General features: G+C 48.3%; 1 protein-coding gene across 11 annotated transcripts in view; it reads right to left on the bottom strand.

Annotated features, from left to right (window-relative positions):
• The window catches only part of dip2a (disco-interacting protein 2 homolog A), a 274,567-nt gene that overhangs the window by 86,792 nt on the left and 166,133 nt on the right, over positions 1-21,642 (bottom strand). For all 11 annotated transcript variants that reach the window (XR_008140278.1, XM_052523083.1, XM_052523084.1 and 8 more), the window contains 5 exons: positions 19,688-19,790; positions 7,956-8,020; positions 6,968-7,061; positions 6,406-6,525; positions 5,555-5,669 (listed from right to left, as the gene is read on the bottom strand). Coding sequence is in view for 10 of the 11 variants with exons in the window: in XM_052523083.1 (XP_052379043.1) it covers positions 5,555-5,669; positions 6,406-6,525; positions 6,968-7,061; positions 7,956-8,020; positions 19,688-19,790 (497 nt within the window). In the remaining variant the exon portion in view is untranslated. The remainder of the gene's footprint in view (positions 1-5,554; positions 5,670-6,405; positions 6,526-6,967; positions 7,062-7,955; positions 8,021-19,687; positions 19,791-21,642) is intronic.

The raw sequence follows: 21,642 nt of genomic DNA, 5'->3' as shown, positions 1-21,642 counted from the left end.
GGGGTTTTACGACACCTCACTCGATCGTAAACCATAGGCAGCAGACGATTCCTTTTGGTGCCTAGTTTGGGTGATCGGAATGTCTGTGTGCCTTATGAGGGGGTGTCCTCGGATGGGGCCACAGTGTCTCCTGACCCCTCCTGTCTCAGCCTCCAGTATTTATGCTGCAGTAGTTTGTGTCGGGGGGCTAGGGTCAGTTTGTTATATCTGGAGTACTTCTCCTGTCCTATTCGGTGTCCTGTGTGAATCTAAGCGTGCGTTCTCTAATTCTCTCCTTCTTTCTCTCTCTCGGAGGACCTGAGCCCTAGGACCATGCCCCAGGACTACCTGACATGATGACTCCTTGCTGTCCCCAGTCCACCTGGCCGTGCTGCTGCTCCAGTTTCAACTGTTCTGCCTTATTATTATTCGACCATGCTGGTCATTTATGAACATTTGAACATCTTGGCCATGTTCTGTTATAATCTCCACCCGGCACAGCCAGAAGAGGACTGGCCACCCCACATAGGCTGGTTCCTCTCTAGGTTTCTTCCTAGGTTTTGGCCTTTCTAGGGGGTTTTTCCTAGCCACCGTGCTTCTACACCTGCATTGCTTGCTGTTTGGGGTTTTAGGCTGGGTTTCTGTACAGCACTTTGAGATATCAGCTGATGTACGAAGGGCTATATAAATAAATTTGATTTGATGAAGAGTGTACAGCCCAAAACTACAACATCAAACAATGGTCACCAGGACAATATCTTTCATCCTTCAAATGTTGATGAGATGGAACGTGGAAAATTGTCTATTTTGTGATGTCATTAAAAGTTAAATGAAGACATTATAACAAAAACATTGTAACTTGAAGGGCTTTCACAATGTGTATCATGTTTACATACTTTACGTTGTGTAGAAAATATCCTGGACAAAGAGAGTGTTTTGTGACGATAAGATTGTATTTTTAGTTCTCTAATGAGATCATAGTAAATGTTGGTATCGTGTAACCCAGGGAACGTCAGCGTGACGTAAACACTCCTTTTTATCCGAGGGGATAAAGCGTTTGAGTTAAAAATGAACATATCAGACGAGAATGACCACGCGCTGCAGCTGAGGTCTACAGTTAGTCACAACCCCAAAACGCAACACGTGTCAGAAGACAAAGCAACCTCTTAACAATCAACGGTTGAGTTACTGTCTTAAGTACTGTATCTAAGAACGTGAATTTAAGCAGGACCATACGGTTATTCTCCTCAAAAGATTGTCGTCATCACCACTATGGGATCATCGACACGGCTGATTAGCCTTCCTCAGGAGAACACTCTTCCAGAACGAGTGCAAGCAAACAGACAACTAAGAAGGACAGTGTGACATCTTGTGGACAATCAGAGACTTACACCCAAATTTCTAATGAGTTAATTGTTACATGATTAATTGAATCGAGTATTAATTAAACGCAGTAGGTAATTATTCGATAAATAGCAGTCATCACCTTAATGATAGTCACAACACTATTTCATTAATTGTTTTCTCCTGAAAAACTCCCCAGTCCTTAACGATTACAATTTATCACTAGCCACAATATATTATATAATGTTTACATACCCTACATTACTCATCTCATATGTATATACTGTACTCTATACCATCCACTGCATCTTGCCTATGCCGTTCTGTACCATCACTCATTTATATATTTTTATGTACATATTCGTATTCATTCCTTTACACTTGTGTGTATAAGATAGTTGTAAAATTGTTAGATTACTTGTAAGATATTACTGCACGATCGGAACTAGAAGCACAAGCATTTCGCTACACTCACATTAACATCTGCTAACCGTGTGTATGTGACATATACATTAGATTTGAAGAGTGGTACTCAGTAATGTGTTGTATTGTCCAAACATAACACTTTGTATTCATGAGGTTCTCTTTGTTGCAGTATTACTTTAGTGACTTGATGCAAAGCTTCCATCTTTTCACTCTGTCATTAGGTTGGTATTGTGGAGTAACTACCATGTTGTTCATCCATCCTCAGTTTCCTCCCATCACAGCCATTAAACTCTGTCATTAGGTTGGTATTGTGGAGTAACTACCATGTTGTTCATCCATCCTCAGTTTCCTCCCATCACAGCCATTAAACTCTGTCATTAGGTTGGTATTGTGGAGTAACTACCATGTTGTTCATCCATCCTCAGTTTCCTCCCATCACAGCCATTAAACTCTGTCATTAGGTTGGTATTGTGGAGTAACTACCATGTTGTTCATCCATCCTCAGTTTCCTCCCATCACAGCCATTAAACTCTGTCATTAGGTTGGTATTGTGGAGTAACTACCATGTTGTTCATCCATCCTCAGTTTCCTCCCATCACAGCCATTAAACTCTGTCATTAGGTTGGTATTGTGGAGTAACTACCATGTTGTTCATCCATCCTCAGTTTCCTCCCATCACAGTCATTAAACTCTGTCATTAGGTTGGTATTGTGGAGTAACTACCATGTTGTTCATCCATCCTCAGTTTCCTCCCATCACAGTCATTAAACTCTGTCATTAGGTTGGTATTGTGGAGTAACTACCATGTTGTTCATCCATCCTCAGTTTCCTCCCATCACAGCCATTAAACTCTGTCATTAGGTTGGTATTGTGGAGTAACTACCATGTTGTTCATCCATCCTCAGTTTCCTCCCATCACAGCCATTAAACTCTGTCATTAGGTTGGTATTGTGGAGTAACTACCATGTTGTTCATCCTTCCTCAGTTTTCTATCACAGCCATTCAACTGTTTTAAAGTCACCATTGGCCTCATGGTGAAATCAGAAGTGGGAAGAGTTGTGTAAATTAGATATTTATATTTTTTCATTTTCAATATATTTGCAAAAATTTCTAAAAACATGTTTTCACTTTGTCATTACATGTTATTGTTTGTAGATGGGTGAGAAAAACAATATTTGATCAATTTTGAATTCCGGTTGTAACAACAAGGGGTGGCAGGTATTCTAGTGGTAAGAGCGTTGGACTAGTAACCGAAAGGTTGCTAGATCAAATCCCCGAGCTGACAAGCTACAAATCTGTCATTCTGCCCCTGAATAAGGCAGTTAACCCACTGTTCCTAGGCAGTCATCGTAAATAAGAATTAGTTCTTAACTGACTTGCCTGGTTAAATAAAGGTTAAATAAATAAAACAACATAATGTGAAATAAGTCAAGGGGTATGAACACTTTCTGAAGGCAGGGTACCTGGTAACTCCTAGCTGTGGATCATGTACAGACACAATAAGCAGGAAGGACATTCACACCCTTTGTCTTTTTGCTGCAAATGCAACCTTTGTTTTGGGCGTGGCAGAATTCTCTGTGTGATGTAACAGGTTTTAATATAGCTCGGTGTAGTAGTGTGATGTAACAGGTTTTAATATAGCTCGGTGTAGTAGTGTGATGTAACAGGTTTTAATATAGCTCGGTGTAGTAGTGTGATGTAACAGGTTTTAATATAGCTCGGTGTAGTAGTGTGATGTAACAGGTTTTAATATGGCTCGGTGTAGTAGCGTGATGTAACAGGTTTTAATATAGCTTGGTGTAGTAGTGTGATGAAACAGGTTTTAATATAGCTCGGTGTAGTGTGATGTAGTAGTGTGATGTAACAGGTTTTAATATAGCTCGGTGTAGTAGTGTGATGTAACAGGTTTTAATATAGCTCGGTGTAGTGTGATGTAGTAGTGTGATGTAACAGGTTTTAATATAGCTCGGTGTAGTAGTGTGATGTAACAGGTTTTAATATAGCTCGGTGTTGTAGTGTGATGTAACAGGTTTTAATATAGCTCGGTGTTGTAGTGTGATGTAACAGGTTTTAATATAGCTCGGTGTTGTAGTGTGATGTAGTAGTGTGATGTAACAGGTTTTAATATAGCTCGGTGTTGTAGTGTGATGTAACAGGTTTTAATATAGCTCGGTGTAGTAGTGTGATGTAACAGGTTTTAATATAGCTCGGTGTAGTAGTGTGATGTAACAGGTTTTAATATAGCTCGGTGTAGTAGTGTGATGTAACAGGTTTTAATATAGCTCGGTGTAGTAGCGTGATGTAACAGGTTTTAATATAGCTCGGTGTAGTAGTGTGATGTAACAGGTTTTAATATAGCTCGGTGTTGTAGTGTGATGTAGTAGTGTGATGTAACAGGTTTTAATATAGCTCGGTGTAGTAGTGTGATGTAACAGGTTTTAATATAGCTCGGTGTAGTAGTGTGATGTAACAGGTTTTAATATAGCTCGGTGTAGTAGTGTGATGTAACAGGTTTTAATATAGCTCGGTGTAGTAGCGTGATGTAACAGGTTTTAATATAGCTCGGTGTAGTAGTGTGATGTAACAGGTTTTAATATAGCTCGGTGTAGTAGTGTGATGTAACAGGTTTTAATATAGCTCGGTGTAGTAGTGTGATGTAACAGGTTTTAATATAGCTCGGTGTAGTAGTGTGATGTAACAGGTTTTAATATAGCTCGGTGTAGTAGTGTGATGTAGTAGTGTGATGTAACAGGTTTTAATATAGCTTGGTGTAGTAGTGTGATGTAACAGGTTTTAATATAGCTCGGTGTAGTGTGATGTAGTAGTGTGATGTAACAGGTTTTAATATAGCTCGGTGTTGTAGTGTGGTGTAGTAGTGTGATGTAACAGGTTTTAATATAGCTCGGTGTTGTAGTGTGATGTAACAGGTTTTAATATAGCTCGGTGTAGTAGTGTGATGTAACAGGTTTTAATATAGCTCGGTGTAGTAGTGTGATGTAACAGGTTTTAATATAGCTCGGTGTAGTAGTGTGATGTAACAGGTTTTTCATATAGCTCGGTGTAGTAGTGTGATGTAACAGGTTTTAATATAGCTCGGTGTAGTAGTGTGATGTAACAGGTTTTAATATAGCTCGGTGTAGTAGTGTGATGTAACAGGTTTTAATATAGCTCGGTGTAGTGTGATGTAGTAGTGTGATGTAACAGGTTTTAATATAGCTCGGTGTAGTAGTGTGATGTAACAGGTTTTAATATAGCTCGGTGTAGTAGTGTGATGTAACAGGTTTTAATATAGCTCGGTGTAGTAGTGTGATGTAACAGGTTTTAATATAGCTCGGTGTAGTAGTGTGATGTAACAGGTTTTAATATAGCTCGGTGTAGTAGTGTGATGTAACAGGTTTTAATATAGCTCGGTGTAGTAGTGTGATGTAACAGGTTTTAATATAGCTCGGTGTTGTAGCGTGATGTAACAGGTTTTAATATGGCTCGGTGTAGTAGTGTGATGTAACAGGTTTTAATATAGCTCGGTGTAGTAGTGTGATGTAACAGGATTTAATATAGCTCGGTGTAGTGTGATGTAGTAGTGTGATGTAACAGGTTTTAATATAGCTCGGTGTTGTAGTGTGATGTAGTAGTGTGATGTAACAGGTTTTAATATAGCTCGGTGTTGTAGTGTGATGTAACAGGTTTTAATATAGCTCGGTGTAGTAGCGTGATGTAACAGGTTTTAATATAGCTCGGTGTAGTGTGATGTAGTAGTGTGATGTAACAGGTTTTAATATAGCTCGGGGTAGTAGTGCTGTTCTACCTTCGGATGGCGACCGTCATGCCCTCAGCAGAGCTGGCACATGGGCAGATCACTTCAGGACGTAGCCCACGTGCCTGGAACACGTTCAGGAAGGCGTCACACGAGGATATCGACCCTGTTCACAGACAAACACAAAATATCAGATCAGTCCTGAGGTGTGGAAACTAAGAGGTTTTGCTCAAGTAGGAGTCTTTGTGATACAGTACGTTATAGTGTCAAGACTTACAGAGCTCAGTAACAGTGTGTACTGGCAGTATGTACTGATTGTATAGTATGTACTGGCAGTGTGTACTGGCAGTAAAGTATATACTGGCAGTGTGTACTGGTAGTATAGTATAGTACTGGCAGTATAGTATGTACTGGCAGTGTGTACTGGCAGTATAGTATGTACTGGCAGTATAGTATGTACTGGCAGTGTGTACTGGCAGTATAGTATGTACTGGCAGTGTGTACTGGCAGTATAGTATGTACTGGCAGTGTGTCATGGCAGTATAGTATGTACTGGCAGTGTGTACTGGCAGTATAGTATGTACTGGCAGTGTGTACTGACAGTATAGTATAGTACTGGCAGTATAGTATGTACTGGCAGTGTGTACTGGCAGTATAGTATGTACTGGCAGTATAGTATGTACTGGCAGTGTGTACTGGCAGTATAGTATAGTACTGGCAGTGTGTACTGGCAGTATAGTACATACTGGCAGTATAGTGTGTACTGGCAGTATAGTATTTACTGGCAGTATAGTGTGTACTGGCAGCATAGTGTGTACTGGCAGGAGAGTACGTGTTGGCAGTATGTGTTGTGTACAGTACTGTGTACAGTATATGTAATTTGTTGTAGTGTTTATACTTACAGGGGTTAGCTCCATCAGTTACAATGAGCATCCTCAGAGAGCTCAGGCTGATGTCTCTCTGGTCTCTCTGGGCCAACAGGGACCAGTGCATATCTCTGGACTTCACCACAGCTACGCGTGCTACAGAGACACAGTGTTTAACCAATCACAGCCAGCCTCACACAGCGCTCAGCCAATCACAGCCAGCCTCACACAGCGCTCAGCCAATCACAGCAGGATAGACAATAAGAGAAGACTCACTCACCCATAGTGACTCAGAAGACAGACACTGTCTAACCACATCACACACACACACACACACACACACACACACACACACACACACACACACACACACACACACACACACACACACACACACACACACACACACACACACACCAGAACCTGGACCCCCCTCATCTAGGTAAGTGTGAACCTGGACCCCTCCTCATCTAGGTAAGTGTGAACCTGGACCCCCCCTCATCTAGGTAAGTATGGACCTGGACCCCTCCTCACCTTTGTAAGTATGGACCTGGATCCCTCCTCACCTTTGTAAGTATGGACCTGGATCCCTCCTCACCTTTGTAAGTGTGGACCTTCTGAATCCAGGAGAGAGGGTTGACCTTCATCAGGGAGTAAGGGATGCTGATCACGTGCATCCTGGTCATCACACTCTGCCAGGCAGCAGCAACAACATGGTGGTGGTGAACACAGGGACAGTATTTACCGGGGTTGGTCTCTGCAGTGTCCATCACACACCATGTCAGGAGAACACTGACAATGCAAGTCATGTCACACAGTTTAGTCTGAAAAGTACCTGCTAGCATTTCAAACCCAGGCATGGTAGTATGTGCGTGCGTGTGGTGTGTAGTGGTTGAAAAAGTACCCAACAGTAAAGATAACTTCATAGAAAATGACAAGAAAAAGTCACCCACTAAATTACAACTTGAGTAAAAGTCTAAAAGTATTTGGTTTTAAATATACTTAAGGATCAAAAGTAAATGAATGAGTATAGCTCAGTTGGTAGAGCATGGCGCTTGTAACGCCAGGGTAGTGGGTTCGATTCCCGGGACCACCCATACGTAGAATGTATGCACACATGACTGTAAGTCGCTTTGGATAAAAGCATCTGCTAAATGGCATATATTATTATTATTATATTATTTAAAATGTGTTCTATTACGCAAACCAGACGGCACCATTATCCTGTTTTTAAAATGTACGGATAGCCAGGGGTACTCTAAACCTTAGGCACCTTTACAAATGAATCATGTGTTTAGTGAGTCCTCCAGATCAGAGGCAGTAGGGATGACAAGGGAGGTTCTCTTGATAAGTGTGTGAATTTGACAATTTTCCCATCCTGCTAAGCATTCAAAATGTAACGAGTACTTTAGGGTGTCATGGAAAATGTATGGAGTAAAAAGTACATTATTTTCTTTGGGAATATACAAATATATTTAGTATAGTAAAGTACAGACAGCCCAAAACACTACTTAAGTAGTACATTAGTGTTTTTACTGAAGTAGTTCACACCAGTATGTATAATGAGTGTACGAAGAGCAACTCACGGTGAGAACCCCGTGCCACAAGCCTGCATCTCTCTTGAAGTCCAGGACGTTGCAAATGGTCTCAGCTGAAACAGAAACAATTAGTCACATATTAAATACAATATTAAAACTTATCGGTTTCCCTTTCTCACTGGCCACATAAAGCCTGAATGATATGAAATACTAAATCCCCCCCTGAATAGAGAACTACAGTGTGACCTTGATTTGGTTCTGAATTACATTTTCATCAAAATGTTTTTTTTTTTGGAAGAAATGCCTTCTGGAACATGTGAACTTTAATTGTGGAACTACACCGATGTGGAACTTTAATGTACCTCAATAACAAACTTGCCTTTCATCCATAAATACAAATACAATTGTGATATTACAAGCCTAGTTGGTTTAGTCACAGACAAAGGCAGGAACCTTCCCGCTAGCCATGATTGGCTGAGATAATGGATGGGCTGGACATGCCGGGAGATGAGTTTGGATTGGTCTACCATGTAGCATGCTTCTGTCTATAACGTGAGCTGTTCAGTAAGTCTTGACAGTTCTTTGTACCACACCACTTTTGAAAGATATAACATTAGCCATCGAGAACTACAAAGGTTTTGGTACTTTTCTCAATAACATTGATGCCCTGAATTTAGCGGGCACTATCAACAGATCAGTTGGAACAAGTGATGGTCTACTTTCTGCACACGCCACGGTCAGTGTGAACCAGAGTGACTTGACAACGCTGGCCAAATAAGCTGTAGCTACAAACAAAACAGAATTATATTGATCCAGTCTGTTGTGAAGAGTTCATTCAGATATACGGGTAAGAGTCAAGCTACATTTTCAGATATAAGTTCGTAATTTTGTCAAAATCAAAAGTAAGTCAGTATCTGGTGTGGCCACCAGCTGCATTAAGTATTGCAGTGCATCTCCTCCTCATGGACTGCACCAGATTTGCCAGTTCTTGCTTGAGATGTTACCCCACTCTTCCACCAAGGCACCTGTAAGTTCCCGGACATTTCTGGGGGGAATGGCCCTAGCCCTCACCCTCCGATCCAACAGGTCACAGACGTGCTCAATGGGATTGAGATCCGGGCTCTTCGCTGACCATGGCAAAACACTGACAATTCCGAGCACTGTTTGCCAGTCCTGTCTGGTCCAGCGACGGTGGGTTTGTGCCCATAGACGACGTTGTTGCCGGTGATGTCTGGTGAGGACTTGCCTTACAACAGGCCTACAAGCCCTCAGTCCAGCCTCTCTCAGCCTATTGCGGACATTCTGAGCAGGGATTGTATTTGCCATCTACTGTATTTCATCAGCATGTCTACATGTCTAAACAATAGTGACCCACCCACTAGATGTGGCTGGGGGGTGGTTCTAGCATTTCCTTCACATGGCATCAATTTAAAACAAGTGTGTCGAGTAAGCACCACCTAATAATGATAAAATAGTTTTGTTTTTGATACTGCTACTACGCAAGTAACCACTTCACTGTACTGTAGTGGAACACAAAAAGGATGTCCCCTCTGAGCCGCCTTTCATCCCGACTCAACAAATACCCATGAAAGAACTGACAGTACCGGATGAGCTACCCGCCTGGACTATGTCACCACCTGAAGAACCAAGAGAGGATGGACAGAGAGAAGAGAGGATGGACGGAGGGAAGAGAGGATGGACGGAGGGAAGAGAGGATGGACGGAGGGAAGAGAGGATGGACGGAGGGAAGAGAGGATGGACGGAGGGAAGAGAGGATGGACGGAGGGAAGAGAGGATGGACGGAGGGAAGAGAGGATGGACGGAGGGAAGAGAGGATGGACGGAGGGAAGAGAGGATGGACGGAGGGAAGAGAGGATGGACGGAGAGAAGAGAGGATGGACGGAGGGAAGAGAGGATGGACGGAGAGGAGAGAGGATGGACGGAGGGGAGAGAGGATGGACGGAGGGAAGAGAGGATGGACGGAGGGAAGAGAGGATGGACGGAGGGAAGAGAGGATGGACGGAGGGAAGAGAGGATGGACGGAGGGAAGAGAGGATGGACGGAGGGAAGAGAGGATGGACGGAGGGAAGAGAGGATGGACGGAGGGAAGAGAGGATGGACGGAGGGAAGAGAGGATGGACGGAGGGAAGAGAGGATGGACGGAGCCCCTCCCCCTGCCTGTCATACCAAGCCCCTCCCCTGCCTCACACCAAGCCCCTCCCCCTGTCTCTCACACCAAGCCCCTCCCCTGTCTCTCACACCAAGCCCCTCCCCCTGTCTCTCACACCAAGCCCCTACCCCTCTCACACCAAGCCCCTCCCCTCTCTCACAACAAGCCCCTCCCCTGTCTCTCACACCAAGCCCCTCCCCTCTCTCACAACAAGCCCCTCCCACTGTCTCTCACACAAGCCCCTACCCCTCTCACACCAAGCCCCTCCCCTCTCTCACAACAAGCCCCTCCCCCTGTCTCTCACACAAGCCCCTCCCCTCTCTCACAACAAGCCCCTCCCACTGTCTCTCACACCAAGCCCCTCCCCTCTCATACCAAGCCCCCCTCTCTCACAACAAGCCCCTCCCCTCTCACACCAAGCCCCCCCTGTGTCTCACACCATCAAAATTGAGCGTTCACATCTTCCTCTCTGACAAGTGGTTTCAATTCGTTATTTGCATTTGAGGTTTGGTCTAACAGAATGGGTCATATGGACACTGAAACACACTTCAGTGTAGAGGAGAAGTTAACTTCTAATGATTCCCTTTTTATGTCTCAACTCCTCACATTGTGCGCAGAGCAGGCACTACTAAAGCGAGAGGATCAATGAACATTGTTGAAAATGAACGGTCAAATATTTGCTCGTGGCATTTTGGCACCACGTAAAGACCAATATACTAGCTGTCTAGTCTGTTTTATAAATGTGCAATAAAACACAATTATATAAGGAACTGGCAACTCGTTCTCATTCTGAGGGGAAAGAGGGGAGAAAGAGGGAGGAAGGAGAGACAGATTAGAGGGAGGAGCCGAGAGACAGAGGGAGGGGACGAGACTGATGAGGAGAGACAACGGGAGGGGAGGATGGAGAAGAGGGACAGAGGGAGGGAGAAGAGAGGTGAGACAAAGGAAGGGAGGAGAGACGAGGGAGGAGAGGAGAGACGGAAGGAGAGAGGGAAGGAGGGAGGAGAGGAGAGAAGGTGCTTCTACATCTGCATTGCTTGCTGTTTGGAGTTTTAGGCTGGGTTTCTGTACAACACTTTGAGACATCAGCTGATGTAAGAAGGGCTTTATAAATACATTTGATTTGATGATAGAGGAGAGAAGAGGGATAGGAAGAGAGAGAGGGAGAGGAGAGGAAAGGAGATAGGAGGGGAGGAAAGGAGAGAGGGAGCAGAGGAGAGAGAGGGAAGGAAGGGATGGCTAGAGGGAGGAGAGAGAGAGGGGAGGAGAGAGGGAGGTGGGACAAAGGAAGGGAAAAGAGATAGCGGGAATAAGGAGAGTGGGGGGGGACAACAGAGGGAGGGAGGGAGGAGATACAGCTGGGGGAGGAGAGACGATACAGCTGAGGGAGGGGAGGCGATACAGAGGGAGGGGAGGCGATACAGCTGAGGGAGGGGAGGCGATACAGCTGAGGGAGGAGAGTTCATTCAGATATACGGGTAAGAGTCAAGCTACATTTTCAGATATAAGTTCGTAATTTTGTCAAAATCAAAAGTAAGTCAGTATCTGGTGTGGCCACCAGCTGCATTAAGTATTGCAGTGCATCTCCTCCTCATGGACTGCACCAGATTTGCCAGTTCTTGCTTGAGATGTTACCCCACTCTTCCACCAAGGCACCTGTAAGTTCCCGGACATTTCTGGGGGGGAATGGCCCTAGCCCTCACCCTCCGATCCAACAGGTCACAGACGTGCTCAATGGGATTGAGATCCGGGCTCTTCGCTGACCATGGCAAAACACTGACAATTCCGAGCACTGTTTGCCAGTCCTGTCTGGTCCAGCGACGGTGGGTTTGTGCCCATAGACGACGTTGTTGCCGGTGATGTCTGGTGAGGACTTGCCTTACAACAGGCCTACAAGCCCTCAGTCCAGCCTCTCTCAGCCTATTGCGGACATTCTGAGCAGGGATTGTATTTGCCATCTACTGTATTTCATCAACATGTCTACATGTCTAAACAATAGTGACCCACCCACTAGATGTGGCTGGGGGGTGGTTCTAGCATTTCCTTCACATGGCATCAATTTAAAACAAGTGTGTCGAGTAAGCACCACCTAATAATGATAAAATAGTTTTGTTTTTGATACTGCTACTACGCAAGTAACCACTTCACTGTACTGTAGTGGAACACAAAAAGGATGTCCCCTCTGAGCCGCCTTTCATCCCGACTCAACAAATACCCATGAAAGAACTGACAGTACCGGATGAGCTACCCGCCTGGACTATGTCACCACCTGAAGAACCAAGAGAGGATGGACAGAGGGAAGAGAGGATGGACAGAGAGAAGAGAGGATGGACGGAGGGAAGAGAGGATGGACGGAGGGAAGAGAGGATGGACGGAGGGAAGAGAGGATGGACGGAGGGAAGAGAGGATGGACGGAGGGAAGAGAGGATGGACGGAGGGAAGAGAGGATGGACGGAGGGAAGAGAGGATGGACGGAGGGAAGAGAGGATGGACGGAGAGAAGAGAGGATGGACAGAGGGAAGAGAGGATGGACAGAGGGAAGAGAGGATGGACGGAGAGAAGAGAGGATGGACGGAGGGGAGAGAGGATGGACGGAGGGAAGAGAGGATGGACGGAGGGAAGAGAGGATGGACGGAGGGAAGAGAGGATGGACGGAGGGAAGAGAGGATGGACGGAGGGAAGAGAGGATGGACGGAGGGAAGAGAGGATGGACGGAGGGAAGAGAGGATGGACGGAGGGAAGAGAGGATGGACGGAGGGAAGAGAGGATGGACGGAGGGAAGAGAGGATGGACGGAGGGAAGAGAGGATGGACGGAGCCCCTCCCCCTGCCTGTCATACCAAGCCCCTCCCCCTGCCTCACACCAAGCCCCTCCCCCTGTCTCTCACACCAAGCCCCTCCCCCTGTCTCTCACACCAAGCCCCTCCCCTCTCTCACAACAAGCCCCTCCCCCTGTCTCTCACACAAGCCCCTCCCCCTCTCTCACAACAAGCCCCTCCCACTGTCTCTCACACCAAGCCCCTACCCCTCTCACACCAAGCCCCTCCCCTCTCTCACAACAAGCCCCTCCCCCTGTCTCTCACACCAAGCCCCTCCCCTCTCTCACAACAAGCCCCTCCCACTGTCTCTCACACCAAGCCCCTCCCCTCTCACACCAAGCCCCCTCTCTCACAACAAGCCCCTCCCCCTCTCACACCAAGCCCCCCCCCTGTGTCTCACACCATCAAAATTGAGCGTTCACATCTTCCTCTCTGACAAGTGGTTTCAATTCGTTATTTGCATTTGAGGTTTGGTCTAACAGAATGGGTCATATGGACACTGAAACACACTTCAGTGTAGAGGAGAAGTTAACTTCTAATGATTCCCTTTTATGTCTCAACTCCTCACATTGTGCGCAGAGCAGGCACTACTAAAACGAGAGGATCAATGAACATTGTTGAAAATGAACGGTCAAATATTTGCTCGTGGCATTTTGGCACCACGTAAAGACCAATATACTAGCTGTCTAGTCTGTTTTATAAATGTGCAATAAAACACAATTATATAAGGAACTGGCAACTCGTTCTCATTCTGAGGGGAAAGAGGGGAGAAAGAGGGAGGAAGGAGAGACAGATTAGAGGGAGGAGCCGAGAGACAGAGGGAGGGGACGAGACTGATGAGGAGAGACAACGGGAGGGGAGGATGGAGAAGAGGGACAGAGGGAGGGAGAAGAGAGGTGAGACAAAGGAAGGGAGGAGAGACGAGGGAGGAGAGGAGAGACGGGAGGAGAGAGAGGGAAGGAGGGAGGAGGGAGGAGAGAGAGAAGGTGCTTCTACATCTGCATTGCTTGCTGTTTGGAGTTTTAGGCTGGGTTTCTGTACAACACTTTGAGACATCAGCTGATGTAAGAAGGGCTTTATAAATACATTTGATTTGATGATAGAGGAGAGAAGAGGGATAGGAAGAGAGAGAGGGAGAGGAGAGGAAAGGAGATAGGAGGGGAGGAAAGGAGAGAGGGAGCAGAGGAGAGAGAGGGAAGGAAGGGATGGCTAGAGGGAGGAGAGAGAGAGGGGAGGAGAGAGGGAGGTGGGACAAAGGAAGGGAAAAGAGATAGCGGGAATAAGGAGAGTGGGGGGACAACAGAGGGAGGGAGGGAGGAGATACAGCTGGGGGAGGAGAGACGATACAGCTGAGGGAGGGGAGGCGATACAGAGGGAGGGGAGGCGATACAGCTGAGGGAGGGGAGGCGATACAGCTGAGGGAGGAGAGTTCATTCAGATATACGGGTAAGAGTCAAGCTACATTTTCAGATATAAGTTCGTAATTTTGTCAAAATCAAAAGTAAGTCAGTATCTGGTGTGGCCACCAGCTGCATTAAGTATTGCAGTGCATCTCCTCCTCATGGACTGCACCAGATTTGCCAGTTCTTGCTTGAGATGTTACCCCACTCTTCCACCAAGGCACCTGTAAGTTCCCGGACATTTCTGGGGGGAATGGCCCTAGCCCTCACCCTCCGATCCAACAGGTCACAGACGTGCTCAATGGGATTGAGATCCGGGCTCTTCGCTGACCATGGCAAAACACTGACAATTCCGAGCACTGTTTGCCAGTCCTGTCTGGTCCAGCGACGGTGGGTTTGTGCCCATAGACGACGTTGTTGCCGGTGATGTCTGGTGAGGACTTGCCTTACAACAGGCCTACAAGCCCTCAGTCCAGCCTCTCTCAGCCTATTGCGGACATTCTGAGCAGGGATTGTATTTGCCATCTACTGTATTTCATCAACATGTCTACATGTCTAAACAATAGTGACCCACCCACTAGATGTGGCTGGGGGGTGGTTCTAGCATTTCCTTCACATGGCATCAATTTAAAACAAGTGTGTCGAGTAAGCACCACCTAATAATGATAAAATAGTTTTGTTTTTGATACTGCTACTACGCAAGTAACCACTTCACTGTACTGTAGTGGAACACAAAAGGATGTCCCCTCTGAGCCGCCTTTCATCCCGACTCAACAAATACCCATGAAAGAACTGACAGTACCGGATGAGCTACCCGCCTGGACTATGTCACCACCTGAAGAACCAAGAGAGGATGGACAGAGGGAAGAGAGGATGGACAGAGAGAAGAGAGGATGGACGGAGGAAGAGAGGATGGACGGAGGGAAGAGAGGATGGACGGAGGGAAGAGAGGATGGACGGAGGGAAGAGAGGATGGACGGAGGGAAGAGAGGATGGACGGAGGAAGAGAGGATGGACGGAGGGAAGAGAGGATGGACGGAGGGAAGAGAGGATGGACGGAGGGAAGAGAGGATGGACGGAGAGAAGAGAGGATGGACAGAGGGAAGAGAGGGATGGACAGAGGGAAGAGAGGATGGACGGAGAGAAGAGAGGATGGACGGAGGGGAGAGAGGATGGACGGAGGGAAGAGAGGATGGACGGAGGAAGAGAGGATGGACGGAGGGAAGAGAGGGATGGACGGAGGGAAGAGAGGATGGACGGAGGGAAGAGAGGATGGACGGAGGGAAGAGAGGATGGACGGAGGGAAGAGAGGATGGACGGAGGGAAGAGAGGATGGACGGAGGGAAGAGAGGATGGACGGAGGGAAGAGAGGATGGACGGAGCCCCTCCCCCTGCCTGTCATACCAAGCCCCTCCCCCTGCCTCACACCAAGCCCCTCCCCCTGTCTCTCACACCAAGCCCCTCCCCCTGTCTCTCACACCAAGCCCCTACCCCTCTCACACCAAGCCCCTCCCCCTCTCTCACAACAAGCCCCTCCCCCTGTCTCTCACACCAAGCCCCTCCCCCTCTCTCACAACAAGCCCCTCCCACTGTCTCTCACACCAAGCCCCTACCCCTCTCACACCAAGCCCCTCCCCCTCTCTCACAACAAGCCCCTCCCCCTGTCTCTCACACCAAGCCCCTCCCCCTCTCTCACAACAAGCCCCTCCCACTGTCTCTCACACCAAGCCCCTCCCCCTCTCACACCAAGCCCCCCCCCCTCTCTCACAACAAGCCCCTCCCCCTCTCACACCAAGCCCCCCCCCTGTGTCTCACACCATCAAAATTGAGCGTTCACATCTTCCTCTCTGACAAGTGGTTTCAATTCGTTATTTGCATTTGAGGTTTGGTCTAACAGAATGGGTCATATGGACACTGAAACACACTTCAGTGTAGAGGAGAAGTTAACTTCTAATGATTCCCTTTTTATGTCTCAACTCCTCACATTGTGCGCAGAGCAGGCACTACTAAAACGAGAGGATCAATGAACATTGTTGAAAATGAACGGTCAAATATTTGCTCGTGGCATTTTGGCACCACGTAAAGACCAATATACTAGCTGTCTAGTCTGTTTTATAAATGTGCAATAAAACACAATTATATAAGGAACTGGCAACTCGTTCTCATTCTGAGGGGAAAGAGGGGAGAAAGAGGGAGGAAGGAGAGACAGATTAGAGGGAGGAGCCGAGAGACAGAGGGAGGGGACGAGACTGATGAGGAGAGACAACGGGAGGGAGGATGGAGAAGAGGGACAGAGGGAGGAGAAGAGAGGTGAGACAAAGGAAGGGAGGAGAGACGAGGAGGAGGGAGAGACGAGGGAGAGAGGAGAGACGGAAGGAGAGAGGGAAGGAGGGAGGAGAGGAGAGAAGGTGCTTCTACATCTGCATTGCTTGCTGTTTGGAGTTTTAGGCTGGGTTTCTGTACAACACTTTGAGACATCAGCTGATGTAAGAAGGGCTTTATAAATACATTTGATTTGATGATAGAGGAGAGAAGAGGGATAGGAAGAGAGAGAGGGAGAGGAGAGGAAAGGAGATAGGAGGGGAGGAAAGGAGAGAGGGAGCAGAGGAGAGAGAGGGAAGGAAGGGATGGCTAGAGGGAGGAGAGAGAGAGGGGAGGAGAGAGGGAGGTGGGACAAAGGAAGGGAAAAGAGATAGCGGGAATAAGGAGAGTGGGGGGGGACAACAGAGGGAGGGAGGGAGGAGATACAGCTGGGGGAGGAGAGACGATACAGCTGAGGGAGGGGAGGCGATACAGAGGGAGGGGAGGCGATACAGCTGAGGGAGGGGAGGCGATACAGCTGAGGGAGGAGAGGCGATACAGCTGAGGGAGGAGAGGCGATACAGCTGAGGGAGGAGAGGCGATACAGCTGAGGGAGGAGAGGCGATACAGAGGGAGGGGAGGCGATACAGCTGAGGGAGGGGAGGCGATACAGCTGAGGGAGGGGAGGCGATACAGCTGAGGGAGGAGAGGCGATACAGAGGGAGGAGAGGCGATACAGAGGGAGGAGAGGCGAAACAGAGGGAGGAGAGGCGAAACAGAGGGAGGAGAGGCGAAACAGAGGGAGGAGAGGCGAAACAGAGGGAGGAGAGGCGATACAGAGGGAGGAGAGGCGAAACAGAGGGAGGAGAGGCGATACAGAGGGAGGAGAGGCGAAACAGAGGGAGGAGAGGCGAAACAGAGGGAGGAGAGGCGAAACAGAGGGAGGAGAGGCGATACAGAGGGAGGAGAGGCGATACAGAGGGAGGAGAGGCGATACAGCTGAGGGAGGAGAGGCGATACAGAGGGAGGAGAGGCGATACAGAGGGAGGAGAGGCGATACAGCTGAGGGAGGAGAGGCGAAACAGAGGGAGGAGAGGCGAAACAGAGGGAGGAGAGGCGATACAGAGGGAGGAGAGGCGATACAGAGTGAGGGGAGGTGATACAGAGTGAGGAGAGGCGATACAGAGTGAGGGGAGGCGATACAGAGTGAGGGGAGGCAATACAGCTGAGGGGAGGCAATACAGATGAGGGAGGAGAGGCGATACAGAGGGAGGAGAGGCGATACAGAGGGAGGAGAGGCGATACAGAGGGAGGAGAGGCGATACAGAGGGAGGAGAGGCGAAACAGAGGGAGGAGAGGCGATACAGCTGAGGGAGGAGAGGCGATACAGAGGGAGGAGAGGCGATACAGAGGGAGGAGAGGCGAAACAGAGGGAGGAGAGGCGATACAGAGGGAGGAGAGGCGATACAGAGGGAGGAGAGGCGATACAGAGGGAGGAGAGGCGATACAGAGGGAGGAGAGGCGATACAGAGGGAGGAGAGGCGATACAGAGGGAGGAGAGGCGATACAGAGGGAGGAGAGGCGATACAGCTGAGGGGAGGCCATACAGCTGAGGGAGGAGAGGCGATACAGAGGGAGGAGAGGCGATACAGCTGAGGGAGGAGAGGCGATACAGAGGGAGGAGAGGCGATACAGCTGAGGGAGGAGAGGCGATACAGAGGGAGGAGAGGCGATACAGAGGGAGGAGAGGCGATACAGCTGAGGGAGGAGAGGCGATACAGAGGGAGGAGAGGCGAAACAGAGGGAGGAGAGGCGAAACAGAGGGAGGAGAGGCGTTACAGCTGAGGGAGGAGAGGCGATACAGAGGGAGGAGAGGCGATACAGAGGGAGGAGAGGCGATACAGAGGGAGGAGAGGCGATACAGAGGGAGGAGAGACGATACAGCTGAGGGAGGAGAGGCGAAACAGAGGGAGGAGAGGCGATACAGAGGGAGGAGAGGCGATACAGCTGAGGGAGGAGAGGCGAAACAGCTGAGGGAGGAGAGGCGAAACAGAGGGAGGAGAGGCGATACAGAGGGAGGAGAGGCGATACAGAGGGAGGAGAGGCGAAACAGAGGGAGGAGAGGCGATACAGAGGGAGGAGAGGCGATACAGAGGGAGGAGAGGCGAAACAGAGGGAGGAGAGGCGATACAGAGGGAGGAGAGGCGATACAGAGGGAGGAGAGGCGATACAGAGGGAGGAGAGGCGATACAGCTGAGGGAGGAGAGAGGAGACAGGAGGAAGCAGATATATGGAGGAGAGAGGAGAGAGGGGGAGGAGATCGATGAGGAGACAGGAGGAGATATAGAGAAGCAAGAAGAGAGAGAAAGGGGAGGAGATCGAGTAGGAGACAGAGGGAGGAGATATAGAAGAGCGAGGAGAAAGAGGAAGGAGATAAAGAGGGGGAGGAGAGAAGACAGAGGGGGGAGGAGATAGAAGATATAGAGGAAGGAGGAGAGAGTGAGGGGGGAGGATATATAGAGGAGGGAGGAGAGGAGAGCCAGAGGGGGAGGAGATATAGAGGGAGGAGAGAGAGGGGAGGAGATAGGAGAAGATAGAGGAGGGAGGAGAGGAGGGAGGAGAGGCAGAGGGAGGAGATAGAGGAGCGAGGAGAGAGAGCAGGGAGGAGATGAGAGAGAGGGAGGAGAGGAATGAAGGAGAAAAGGAAGAGAGGAGGGAGGGAGGAGAGGAGAGAGGGAGGGAGGAGAGGAGAGAGCGGGAGGGAGGGAGGAGGGAAGAGAGAGGAGAGAGCGGGAGGGAGGGAAGAGAAAGGAGAGAGAGGTAGGAGAGGAATGAAGGAGAAAAGGAAGAGAGGAGGGAGGAGGGAAGAGAAAGGAGAGAGAGGTAGGAGAGGAATGAAGGAGAAAAGGAAGAGAGGAGGGAGGAGAGGAGAGAGGAGGGAGGGAGGGAGGAGAGGAGAGAGCGGGAGGGAGGGAGGGAGGAGGGAAGAGAAAGGAGAGAGAGGTAGGACAGCAAAAAGCCTGGGGGAGAGGCAGTCTTGCATTCCTCCTCAACGGGGGACTGACCTAGACCTTGTAACACAGAGACTCACCCTCAGTGTATCCACAGGCCTGTGTGAGAGCGTGACAGTGGGCTAGCATGGCTGGATGAGAGACAGTTATACCCATTGTGCTCCCCTCCTTACTGGTCTTGTACTGCAGAAAACAACACCATACAGTTAGATTTACAGTGGGGCAAAAAAGTATTTAGTCAGCCACCAATTGTGCAAGTTCTCCCACTTAAAAAGATGAGAGGCCTGTAATTTTCATCATATGGACACTTCAACTATGACAGACAAAATGAGAAAAAAAATCCAGAAAATCACATTGTAGCGGATTTTTAATGAATTTATTTGCAAATTATGGTGGAAAATAAGTATTTACCCACTATTAAAGACAGTAATAAACAACATTTACATCACGTTTACCCACTATTAAAGACAGTATTAATCATACAGTTAGATTTACATCTAAACTCAACAAAAAAAGAAACGTCATCTCAATGTCAACTGTGTTATTTTCAGCAAACTGAACATGTGTAAATATTTGTATGAACATAACAAGATTCAACAACTGAGACAAACTGAACAAGTTCCACAGACATGTGACTAACATAAACTGAATAACGTGTCCCTGAACAAAGGGGGGGTCAAAATCAAAAGTAACAGTCAGTATCTGGTGTGGCCACCAGCTGCATTAAGTACTGCAGTGCATCTCCTCCTCATGGACTGCACCAGATTTGCCAGTTCTTGCTTGAGATGTTACCCCACTCTTCCACCAAGGCACCTGTAAGTTCCCGGACATTTCTGGGGGGAATGGCCCTAGCCCTCACCCTCCGATCCAACAGGTCACAGACGTGCTCAATGGGATTGAGATCCGGGCTCTTCACTGGCCATGGCAGAACACTGACATTCCTGTCTTGCAGGAAATCACTCACAGAATGAGCAGTATGGCTGGTGGCATTGTCATGCTGGAGGGTCGTGTCAGGATGAGCCTGCAGGAAGGGTACCACATGAGGGAGGAGGATGTCTTCCCTGTGACGCACAGCGTTGAGATGGCCTGCAATGACAACAAGCTCAGTCCGATGATGCTGTGACACACCGCCCCAGACCTTGACGGACCCTCCACCTCCAAATCGATCCCGCTCCAGAGTACAGGCCTCAGTGTAACACTCATTCCTTCAACAATAAACGCGAATCCTACAATCACCCCTGGTGAGACAAAACCGCAACTCGTCAGTGAAGAGCACTTTTTGCCAGTCCTGTCTGGTCCAGCAACAGTGGGTTTGTGCCCATAGGCAACGTTGTTGCCGGTGATGTCTGGTGAGGACCTGCCTTACAACAGGTCTACAAGCCCTCAGTCCAGCCTCTCTCAGCCTATAGAGGACAGTCTGAGCACTGATGGAGGGATTGTACGTTCCTGGTGTAACTCGGGCAGTTGTTGTTGCCATCCTGTACCTGTCCTGCAGGTGTGATGTTCGGATGTACCGATCCTGAGCAGGTGTTGTTACACGTGGTCCGCCACTTTGAGGACGAACAGCTGTCCGTCCTGTCTCCCTGTAGCGCTGTCTTAGGCGTCTCACAGTACGGACATTGCAATTTATTGCCCTGGTCACATCTGCAGTCCTCATGCCTCCTTGCAGCATGCATAAGGCACATTCACGCAGATGAGCAGGGAGCCTGGGCATCTTTCTTTGTGTTTTTCAGAGTCAGTAGAAAGGCTTCTTTAGTGGCCTAAGTTTTCATAACTGTGGCCTTAATTGCCTTCCGTCTGTAAGCTGCTAGTGTCTTAACGACCGTTCCACAGGTGCATGTTCAGTAATTGATTATGGTTCATTGAACAAGCAGGGAAACAGTGTCTAAACCCTTTACAATGAAGATCGGAAGTTATTTGGATTTTAACACATTATCTTTGAAAGACAGGGTCCTGGGGCCTCCCGGGTGGCGCAGTGGTTAAGGGCGCCAACTGTGCCATCAAAGACTCTGGGTCCTCCGACACATTGGTGCGG

This window comes from Oncorhynchus keta, chromosome 7 (assembly GCF_023373465.1).
Source record: "Oncorhynchus keta strain PuntledgeMale-10-30-2019 chromosome 7, Oket_V2, whole genome shotgun sequence".
Lineage (NCBI taxonomy): Eukaryota > Metazoa > Chordata > Actinopteri > Salmoniformes > Salmonidae > Oncorhynchus > Oncorhynchus keta.
The sequence above is the reverse complement of the archived record's forward strand: the minus strand, read 5'-3'. Positions and strand labels throughout refer to the sequence as shown.